Consider the following 11,764-nt stretch of genomic DNA (forward strand, 5'->3'; position numbering starts at 1 on the left):
GGGGGAAACAAGGGAGAGAATTGAACAACAGCAGATGAGGTAGAGGGAAGATGGGAGGGGAGGGGAGGGGGGATAGTAGGGGATAGGAAAGGTAGCAGAATACAACAGTCACTAATATGCCATTATGTAAAAACGTGAGTGTGTAACTGATGTGATTCTGCAGTTTGTATTTGGGGTAAAAATGGGAGTTCATAACCCAATTGAGTCAAATGTATGAAAGATGATATATCATGAACTTTGTAATGTTTTGAACAACCAATAAAAAAAAAAAAAAGAAATTGACCAAATGGTATATGCATGTACAAATACATGCTACAATGAAACCCACCATCGTGTATAATTCTAATATATCAGTAATCTTTTTAAATCCTGTCACTGGTTACAACATGGGTAGCCATGGAGTTATTTCACATAACTTCATGTCAAAGAAAAATAAACACACATGATCCCACTCATGAGGAATCTTAAAAAGTTGATTTCATAGAAGCTGAAATAGAGAGTACGTATCAGGGACTAGGGCAAATAAGAGAGATATAGGGAAAGACTGGTCAATAGGTACAACAGTACAGTTAGACAGGAGGTATAAATTCTAGTGTTCCATGGCACAATGATCTCAAATATAAATTTTTGCTTTAAAAGCAAAACAAGAGAGAGGACTCTGAATGTACTCACTAAAAATATGATAAAAGGTTTAAGGTGATAAACATGTAAATTACTGACTTGATCATAACCCAATGTACATGACTCAAAACATCACACTGAACCTCATAAACATGCATAATTATGTACTAATCGAAAAATGAAAAGTAAAAAATAAATTAGGAGAAATGACAACATTTAATCAAAGAACCTGAAAATACTTCAACCCTAGGCTGGCATAAAATTCCTAAATATTTTTCTTGCCAAGGTCATCTGTTTTTCTAAAACACATACATGCAAAAACATTCATGACAGAAATTCTTATTCCGATTGAATAAAGTACATATTGGTGGCCACATAAATCAAGCCATCAAATATATCTAAGTACTTTGCTTTAATTTTTTTTAAATTAGCCTTCATGAGATCAAAGCATATTTCAGAACCTTTTATCTAGGAAATTAAAAGGAGAACTACTGAGATTCACAGGTCAAAGGGTTGGAAAAGCAAACTTTATCAAGCCAAATCATGGAAAACATTTATAATCTTAATCTCTGAATAGGATGGGAATTACCAAAGCTACCTCAATAGAAGGGACTTTCTACCATTATTTCCTACAACTCTGACTCTTCCTATTTTAGAGGTTATACACCATCATAATTAATCTGTGGATAAAAGTCACAAATTGAAGTTGTCATCCTCACCTAGGTTATACATTCTGAAGCAAAAATGGATTTCAGATAGAAGAGATGCAATCTCCATCTCTAACCAGTTTACATGAATCTATTTCACTTCTGAGTTCAAATGGCAGGGATGAGACCTATAATAGGTAACTTCCATAAGGAGTAAATCTTCAAGAAGCTAAAGAATCCAAACTTTCAAACTGAGCCATATACATGTAAGAATTTTAATAAAATCTAAAAGAAACTGATTCTATTGTGTCTATGTGTGTTTATCTGTTTTCCCATTTCTAACTTCTTTATTTAAAAACAAAAAAGTGATGCACTGAATCTTGTATAAATGTCTTACCTGTTTGGCTTTTGGGTTCTTCCCAGATGAACTTTTTTCATTTGTACTCCCATCCATTCCTCTTAGAACACTAATAAAATCTTTCTTGGAAACAGATGATATCAACTTAGTGCGCTTTCTAATAGAGCCTCCTGCTTCTTTAATCTTTTCATCAACATTCTTTTGATGTTTCTGAACAGCATTAAATAACTGCACCACACCCCTGAAGAATATAATTGTGACCAGAACAATGTAGTTAAATAACAATTACACTAGAATACAAACTCTACAAAGAAGAAACAGTATATTTCACTGCCTAAAAAAGGGGGCAAGTACTTATTAGGCACTCAATGAAAAAATAAATAAATAAATGAATAGTTAAATACATCTGAAAAACGGACATACATTTCTGTTAACAAATATAAATTTCTGACTAGAGAATAAATATATATAAATTGTATAGGATTTTTATTTTTCACAGCTTTGGTTTTTCTAAGTCAACTGTCGTACAATAAGAAACAAATTACTTTTAAAACAAAAGCTTATTTCTCAAAACATAGACAATAAGTGAAGGCATTTATGGTGGAATGAAAGAGCACAGTCTTTAAGCATGTGATTCTAGAAAAGACTTGCTGCATCATAATTTCATCTGTATATTAAAAACATACCTGTTTATTCAACTATATTATCTGCAACTCTTGTATTACAAAATGAATTTTAAATCCTATGTTTAGAGCTAGGAGCACAGCTCAGTGGTAGAGTGCTTGGGTAGAATGTATGAGGCCCTGGGTACAATCCTCAGCACCTCCCCGCCCCCCAAAAATCCTACTTTTAAAGATATTTATTTTAAAAGTTTGAAAGTTCATTCAAAGATGAATTCTGAAGATTAAAAACAGTGTCCCATACAGAAGCACAATCCACATGTGATTATTGAGCATTTGAAAGATGACTGATCTGAACTGATGCATTGTGCAAATGTAAAATACATTCCAGAATTCTATGACTCAACATGAAAAAGAAATTCAAAATCTCATAAATAACCATTTTATACCAATTACATGTTGAAATATTTTTAATATACTGGGTTATATATTGAATATATTGGGTTATATTTTGAATATATTGGGTTATATATTATTGTTTTACTTTTTATATATATTTTGTTTTACTTTTTTCAATAAGGCTGAGGAAATTTTTAAATTATACATGTGGTTCACATTATATTTCTACTGGACAGCAATGATTTAGACCATTAAGATCCATTCCAGTTCTGAAATTCTATAATCTATTCACTCTCTTTCAATAGTAATTCTTAGAAGAGGCAATCTGCCATGGGCTCAAGCATCCCTGCACTTTCTTGCAGAGTTTGTCAAGAGTGAAAGGCCCTGACTGCTCTTTACCCAGGACATTTCTCAGGGTTGTGTTTGAAATAAATGACCTTGACAGTTGAAGTAATGTCCCTCCACATAAACAGCTAATTAATAATCATTATAAGAGCAATAGATTCCCTAGCGCAGTGTTCCTCTCCTGTAATGCAATGCAGTATATGTACAGGCAGCCATCTATGGCACCTGCACTGTCCCTGTAGGACAAAGGGAACAAGTGAGAATGTGAAGCTCTGGCTACTGCTTTTATCATGAGTAATGAAGTCTTTTGTCCCTGACCCAAAATTCTCTTGCCTTTTACCAGCAGCTCAAAAATTTAATAGTCGAGCTGATTATCTTTAAAAAAGAAAGTCAAATGCCATCTCCTTCAGCAGGGCCATGACCAGTGTCAAACAAAAGAGGTGCTTGGTACAAATTTAAGGAAGCATTCACTCTCATAGGATGACCCTAATTTCCCTTAGTTCTTTATATTTATTCTTACATTTAATTCTCAGAAAAAAACTCTATATGCTGGGTAAATTAGCCTCCTTTAACAGATATACTGAAGCAGTATGGTATGCCCAAGTACACAGAGCAAGTACAATTCAATAATGGAATTTGAACCTAACAGTCTGGTCCTATCACCCATGCCCTAAATCACTATACATAACCATTTCACTATATAACACCTTAATAGATCAAAAAATGACCAGAAATAATGTGGATAACTAAGATTTTAAAATAAATTCACTAAGTACATTCTTAAAGTACCAATCCAAATGTTATCTTCTCTGTGAAGCCTTCCCATCTAACCTAGACAATCGCCTATGAATGTTCCCAGCACACAGTACATGCCTCTATTCTCAAAAAGACTATAAATTCTACACTTAAGAGGGTAAGGACCACCCACAGCCACCATATCCCATTTACCTTTGGACAGGGAGGTCACCAAATATTTGGTGCCAATAATAAAAAAAAAAAGTAGAGTGTAAGAATAGCATGAAACTGCCATCATTTGCAATGTATTGTCCCATAAACATAATGCAAGATAACAAAAATAATTATCAAGTACCATAAATTTAGATAACCATCATAACAGAAATGCATTAAGAAGTTTTACTTCTTAATGTTGTACACTGTTCTCATGACTACAAAAACAAGATGATCTGAAATAGGTTCATACTAAATATACACTTAACACATTATATTCCTGCTTTTAAAAGATCTCCAAAATCTTTGGTTGAATTTAGTGTTTAACAGGAGACTTAGATAAATATCACTTGGCTTGAGAAGGCAGAGCTTAAGAATCAAGTCTGATCAAAATTTTAGTCTACTTATTTTTAAAGGGCAAAAACTCTGTCTTACCTTGTTGCAATTCTCTGAAGATTTCTCTCTGTTTCTTTGTCTCTGACGACATCTGGCTTTACTCTGCACATCATTTCCCACTCCCGCTTCTTATCAAGCTGTGTTATAAATATTGTTATGTGAAAGAATATTAAGCATTTTTGAAAGTGCAGCAAACTTTGATATGATACTCTGTGAAAGGACAAAGGGAATAAATCATTCTGGCTTAGGTTGTCATAGAGACTTTTAAAAAACCACAAGTTTAGGGGTTCAGCTCAAAGAAACTGTGGTTAGCACTCAGCATGTCATGTGAGAGGCACAAAGTGAGTTTCTGTCAGGTTTCCTGACAGCAGGGGTCTGGAGCACTGCCAGTATGTTCAGCCAGGCAGTACAAGGTAGTGTGTAAAAGAGCCACATGCCTGATCTGCCATCAACAGATCATCAGAGGGAAGCGAAAGGAAGACTCCATACTAACTTCAAGTTTAACCACTGTTTCTCTTTACTTTCAGAAAGTGAATTCTTTGACAGAATAAAAATGTATTTCAGCTTTTTAAAGAATATCATATTTACATAGATATTCATTTAGTGACTACTATTCTCTGTACAAAATAATTTAAATCTGTTTCTCCTCTTGCAGCACATTGACTAATATTCATGCCAGATATGGCCCATCAGTTAAAAACTATAGCAATTTGATTCTCTGCTATTATGCAAAAATAGGAGAGGGGCTGAGAAGTAAGAAAGTCCTACACACAACATGATCTAGTTCAACATAGTCTTTCAGTAGTATACTGGTCCCAGGATACTACTCAGGTCTCTTTCTCAGTCCAACATTTAACCAAAGAACAAATACGCTGGTAAGAACTAACCACCTAAAATCTACCAAGCATCAAAAGCATCCATATAAAGTGGTTAAAATATTATCCAGTAATAAAGTGGAAAAAATATTTCCTTTTATTTCTTCCTTTTCTCACTTTATCTCTTATTCTTCTCAAAATCAGATAATACATCTAATAGTCATGAAACTCACTATCGGATAAACAAGAAAAAAATATTTATGATAATTTATATAGACTCCACTATAAAAATGCTTTTCAAAGAGCACTGTAGATGCTATGCTGTGTTTCTGGTATCAAGTGTTGTCCATGCATTATGTGGACACAGTACCATCCCTAGCACTCAAAGCTGTAACTTAGAGTAGTCATAAATTCATTCTTCTTGGCTTCAATATTCTGTTCTCCACCTCAATAGAACTTTGAGACTAGAGATGATTAAAGATTCTGATATCATTAAAGCTTCTTCTAGTTTTGCCAGAGAATAAACAAATATTCAAATTGCTAGTTAAAAAGCTATTGAGCTATTTGTAAAATTTAGAGACAAAATGTATGCTCAATTATAATGAAACTATTGAATTAATATAAGAACCCACATTGTGAGTTGTTTTAAAGAGCAATGCTTGAAAAGTTCCACTTTTATATAGCCTTTCACACAGAGCAACCAGCAATAAGAACAAAGAAAACATTCATCTTGAAACAAGGTGAGGGGATGTCAAAAATAAAAGGACATACACACCAATTCAAAATCTGTTTTTTGTTCATTTCTACCTAGAAAGTTCTTCTTGGAAGTCAGTACTTCTATACTGCCAAAACAATTATACAAAATTATTTTTATTTCATTATAAAATAATACTTATTTCAGTAATCAAATATTTTATACATGGATACAAGTACCAGGAATATAGAAACTTTACCACTGTTTCTTTTTAATAGTATAGAACAGCAAATTTATGTCCAACTTTTGGTCTTTAATAACTTTGTATAACTTCTATCATCAGTGGTTTAGCCAAAGCAGAATAAACTCAAGTTTATCTAACAGTGAAATATTCACTTTTCAGAATTCAACCAACCAGACTGTGAAATTTTCACAGATTCATATTATAAAATATTTTTAGCAAAAGACTAATATGCTTCTATTAGTTCAGAACCTAATGATATCAGCATACGGATGGCTAAAATTTATAAAATATTTAGACCCTGGAGTCACTGCATATATAAATGCTTAATTTTAAAATGATAAATTTTCAGACTTTATATTTCTATGGCTTGGCTTAGATGATTAAAAAGTGAACATGCTCAGGGCTGGAGTTGTGGCTCAGTAGTAGAGTGTTCACCTAGCACGTGTGAGGTCCTGGGTTCAATCCTCAGCACCACATAAAAATAAACAAAATAAAAAAGGTATAAAAAAAACGTGAACATGCTCAATGGAGTAATGAGACTAAGTTTCTAAAAATTGTTAGAGTCTGTAAACAAGTCAAAATAACACCTGGCATTTTGCCAGGGGAATGTTAGAGTTCGTAAACAAGTCTGGATGGTGCCTGGCAAAATGTCAGAGGGAGTGGTTTGAGAAGTAACAAAACCGAGCCATTAAGTGTAGAGATTCCTGATTGGTTGACTGATGTATCTAGTTTATGCTAATTAGATAAGCTGTGTGGAATGTATAAATACTGCTCCTGTCCTGCAATAAACGGCTCCTACTCCTGCTGTATCAACGTACACAAGTTATTCGTCACCCCCCGGTTATTTTGCTGCAGCCGGACTGCGGCAAAAAATAACCTTGGGAATCCACCCCCACATAAAAAGCAAGTTAAAAACTAGAATATTAATTGCATACACACTGCAAGGAACAATATGGTACAGATAAGAACTAGATTAGACAGTTATTTAATCCATAAGACAACTGGTAAGACACACCTGTTTTCTTTTCTCTAGTCTTTCTTGCTTTAACTTCTCTTTTTCTTTTTCCAGCTCTTTGTTTTTGATGAGAATGGTGGGTTTACTTTTAGGAGTTTTTTTGTTAAGGATTTTAGCCATGGCATCTGCCCAGCCCACATTAGTCCCAGCACTTGATTCTGCAGCATTTTCATCTTCTTTGTCACAGGGTTCAACATCATCCTCATTGTCAGCTTCTATTGCTTCATCATCAGACATACAATCCTTTTCTGATTCATAGCTTCCTAAGAGTAAAAAAAAAAAAAAAATATTAAATTTTAGAAACATAAGCAGAGGTTGCCAAGATTATGACCAGACTCCTTGGGCCCTTCATAAAGCTTCACCTGCCTCTACTCTTATAATAAGGGACTTAGTTCTGAGTGCCAAAGCTGCAGTAATAGCGGGGAATAGCAGGTACTTCTATCCAAATGCTATCAGTCCCAAACACCTAGCCCAGTCACACTGACAGTGAAGTCACAGTGGCTTCAAGATCCAGGATCCAGGTAGCAATAACAAATCCATCATCCAACAGCCTCTGCCACTTTACTATTATCAGGCCAGAGCAGGATATACTCAAGTACATGAACCTTAGCTATGCCACCAAACTACTTAAAGAGAATAATAAAGATTATGTTAAAAATAAATAACACCACAAATTTAATATATTAAGAAAACTGGTACAGTATTAAAGTAATTTCTCTAAGGGACTTGGCCTAGATATTTAAAATTCTGAATCTGTATGTAGATAAATACTAAAGTCCAGATTCATATCATTTTAAAGAATTTGGATATAACATTATAAAACTTGTTTTTAACACTTTTGAAAAAAATTGTCTAATGATGTGACCAAGATACTAAAGATCCAATTGCACTAGTGAGTGATTGAATAAAAATATCAAGTTCTGAGTTAAAAATACAAAGTTGTAAGTGTACTATTAATTTCATCATGCCAAACCTATCTAATCAAGTATATAAACGTTACCAGCATATTAGTTCATCATGTAAGATTCAAATGGCTAGGGTTAGGGGACTGGCAGAAGCGACAACAGTCAGTGGCTCTGCTAGAAAAATCAACTTGCTCAGCAACTCTGCATATTTTAAACTTAGCAGCCTTTCTCCACTTCTAAAATGAAATGTACTTTAACAAAGGCAGCACAGCACAAGCAGTCAGCACAGTGTGAGTACAATTATATGCTCCAGGGCCCTCTGGAGAGCTTTTGTTTTATTCTTTAGAAACCCATGGAATATAGGAAAGACTACAAAACAGAAAATCAACCAACAATTTAGTAACTTGGAATTCTTCTTAATAAGCAAAAGAAGAGCTAATAAAGGCAGCTGAAAAATTAACAAACAAGAAAACTTAGTGATTTACAAACAGTTGTCACTAGTAGTTATGTCTTTGAGTAACAAATGTGCTTTTTATGGTTAACTCCAGTCTAGTTGAATCTCAAAGATTATTACAAAAAATGCCATTACCTAAAACTTTTTTCCTATCAAAACATCTCTACTAAATAACAATATTAGGAATTAACAATACTGGTAATCTTATTGTAAACAGTAACTCTTATACATTAAAATAAAAATTAAGATAAAACTGAAAGAAAAAGGCATAGGAATAACAAGTTTCATGCTGCTCCCTATTTAATCAAATTTTGATGTCCTCCTATCCAACTCAGAAACTTCATTCAAATATACAGGACTAAAAAGCAAACTATAGCTCTGACACATCAGTCAGACTGCTCTGGGTCCCTTTATCTCTACCAAAGCTAAGCATGGTAACCACAACCTCTGCTTCTACCTTCTGAAACATCTACTGGCTGATTATACTGGTACTTAAAAATTACCTGTTCTTCAATCTCAAGCTTTAGTTTCTTCTCTATGCAACAAAACGTGCATATTCTACCTTTAAATATATTCACCATTTTAATATCAGCTTATTGCATAATCAAAGAGGTAGACTATTAATTTCAGAGTGTCGCCCTCTTATCTATTTACTTTAAGATGTGAATCAGCGACAACTCTTCTTTAGAACTGTAAATATAATATTTCAATTTGAATATGACTTTTATATAACACAAACTCTGCATTCCTAATTCAAAAATCCATATACAAAACATTCTGAAATTTGAAATTTTTTGTGCACATGTTCTCAAAAGGTTTTGGATTTTGAAGTATTTAAAATTTTGTATTTTTGGATTAGGGATGCTCAACCAGTAAAGACTATGCAAATATTCCAAACTCTAAAAAACTCTGACATACTTCTGGTCCCAAGTATTACAGATAAGATATTCATACCTTTACTTTTTAAGTGCTGAGAATTCACAAAATGGATATAAAATTGAGTATTAACACATTTCAAATTAAAATTGGCCATATAAGAAAATAGCAAATAAAAACACATATCCAAAATGAACTTCAGGAATGAGTAAAAATGAATTTTAAAAAAATTAACTGAATATTACATAAAATTAAGAGTTAAGCAAAAAAAATATATATTTTACATTGTTTAAATACATGATCTTAAAACATAAAGGGTCTATGGTATGGAAAAATATTGAAAGAAATGTTAAAAGCAAGAAACCTTTTATAATTGTATTACTATGATGGAGCTGTGCATTTCTTAATGAAGAGAAATTATATTTTTAAAACAGAAACTCATTTATTCAATTTGAAGTTTTTCTATACATTACAGTTACGTCAATTTAAGAAGTTTAGACAGTGAGTCTAGGTTTGACATCCAAATATATGTAATATTAGAAAAAAATATATATATATATTATAAATGAATGTTTCCAAACAGAAGCTGGTAGCATTTTATCCAATCCAATTAAAATATAATCATATATTATATGCCAGACTGTAGGGCCACACAATTTTTCCCCAGGAAACATCTCCTAGGACCAGAACATTGTGAAACAAAGTTCAGAGAAAATAGCTAGTTGAAAAATAAATGCTAATATTACATATACTTTAGTCCTCAGTTAGCAGCACCAAACTCAAATAACAAAATAATTCTTTGGGGAAAAAAAAATGCTTTCTCTAGTAAGCATGTATCTAACTGTAAAGAGACACAAATATTTAAAAGTTTATGTCAATGAAAACTATCTGAATGATCAAAAGCAGAAAGATCTTTACCAACTCCTAATAAAACATCAAAACTACAACAGTGACATCTAGTGTTTCATCCTGATGTACTTACATACAAACTGCAGCAAACTTCACATTTTTTAATGGCACTAAAACGTAGCCCAAATGCTTTGATTATGTAAGCCACTCCAATTCACCACTCTGAAACCCTGACTAATTGTCTGATGTACTTCTTACCCAGCTTAACCATGATATGCATATTATAGTCACAATAAATCCATGAAAAGTTTTATGACACCATATTACATAAGCTATACTCACCCTACGAATTAAAAATTATTTTTAAAAAATTTGCAAAAGTCGGGGTTGGGGATATAGCTCAGCTGGTAGAGTGCTTGCCACGCATGACAAGGCCTGGGGGGTTCAATCCCCAGCACCACAAAAAAAAAAAAGAAGAAGAGAAAAAGAATTTGTAAAAGTCATGTTTTTTATTTTATCTTATTTTATTATTATTTTTTTAAAGCTCTAGCTCAGAGGCCTTTAGTAAGGCATTTACTGTCACTGGAAACGATTACGTATAAATAAATGAAAAAAGCCAAATTTGGTCTCCCAGTATACTAAAAACAAAATTTACTTCTAGGATACCAAAAATTATCATTATGTGAATAAGAAAGTAAAACTGGTTCTTAAAACTTTACTGTATTCTATTAAAATGAAATTCTTCTAATTTTCCACTAACCAATTTTTAACAGCAAAAGTTTATCCAGGCATCTTAGGGGCACAGATAGGAATCACCAAACAAGTGAAAAATCCTTTGAACTCCTTTTGTCTGTTTTCCTAAACATTATTTCTGCATTCTATTTTAAAAGTCTAGAAATTAAGTAAGGGCTAGAAAGGATGTGTATTGGAAGTAATGACAAAAATTTCTCATCATGGCAATATTCTATCTACACCAGAGCTACCCTGGAGCCACCAACTACAAGAGGCTACTGAATACTTCAAACATGTCTAGAATGACAGAGAAGCTGAATTATCTATTTTGAGTAATTTTAATTAACTTACATTTAAGTAGCCACATATGGCTGGCTAGTGGCTAACATACTGGATAGAGAGCAGGGTTATATCTCCGAGGTACTGAGTTAGACATAAGGTATTTTTCATCTCCTGCTGCCTTTCCTCTCAAACCTCCAGTCCCTTTCAAACTTGCCATCTGTCCCTGATCCCAGATATGGTTAGCTGCTAGCAGAAAAGTCAGCCATTTTCCTTAGCCTTTAGAAAGGGGAAAAGTCCCCTCAACATTTATTGAGCAGCCATGAACGATGGGCAAGGAAGGAAAAGTAAATGATAAATCTAAATCTAGGAGATGGGGTTATAGCTCAGTGGCAGAGTGCTTGCCACACATGTGTGAGGCACTGCATCCAATCCTCAGTAGCACATATAAATAAAAATTTAAAAATAAAATAAAATAAAGATTTAAAACAATTTTTTTAAAAAATCTGAATCTAGGTTTCTCTCCCTAGGAAATCGGTGTTTTTTTTTTTTTTTTTTTTTTTTTTT

At 33.2% G+C, this 11,764-nt stretch overlaps 1 protein-coding gene across 1 annotated transcript in view; it reads right to left on the reverse strand.

The window, feature by feature from the left end:
- Rrp15 (ribosomal RNA processing 15 homolog) overlaps window positions 1-11,764 on the reverse strand; it is a 49,821-nt gene that overhangs the window by 29,492 nt on the left and 8,565 nt on the right. The window contains exons 2-4 of the mRNA XM_015483639.2: window positions 7,103-7,365; window positions 4,374-4,471; window positions 1,666-1,867 (exon numbers count right to left, since the gene is read on the reverse strand). Of these exons, the coding sequence (XP_015339125.1) occupies window positions 1,666-1,867; window positions 4,374-4,471; window positions 7,103-7,365 (563 nt within the window). The remainder of the gene's footprint in view (window positions 1-1,665; window positions 1,868-4,373; window positions 4,472-7,102; window positions 7,366-11,764) is intronic.

Source organism: Marmota marmota, unplaced genomic scaffold (assembly GCF_001458135.2).
Source record: "Marmota marmota marmota unplaced genomic scaffold, marMar, whole genome shotgun sequence".
In the NCBI taxonomy this organism is placed as follows: domain Eukaryota; kingdom Metazoa; phylum Chordata; class Mammalia; order Rodentia; family Sciuridae; genus Marmota; species Marmota marmota.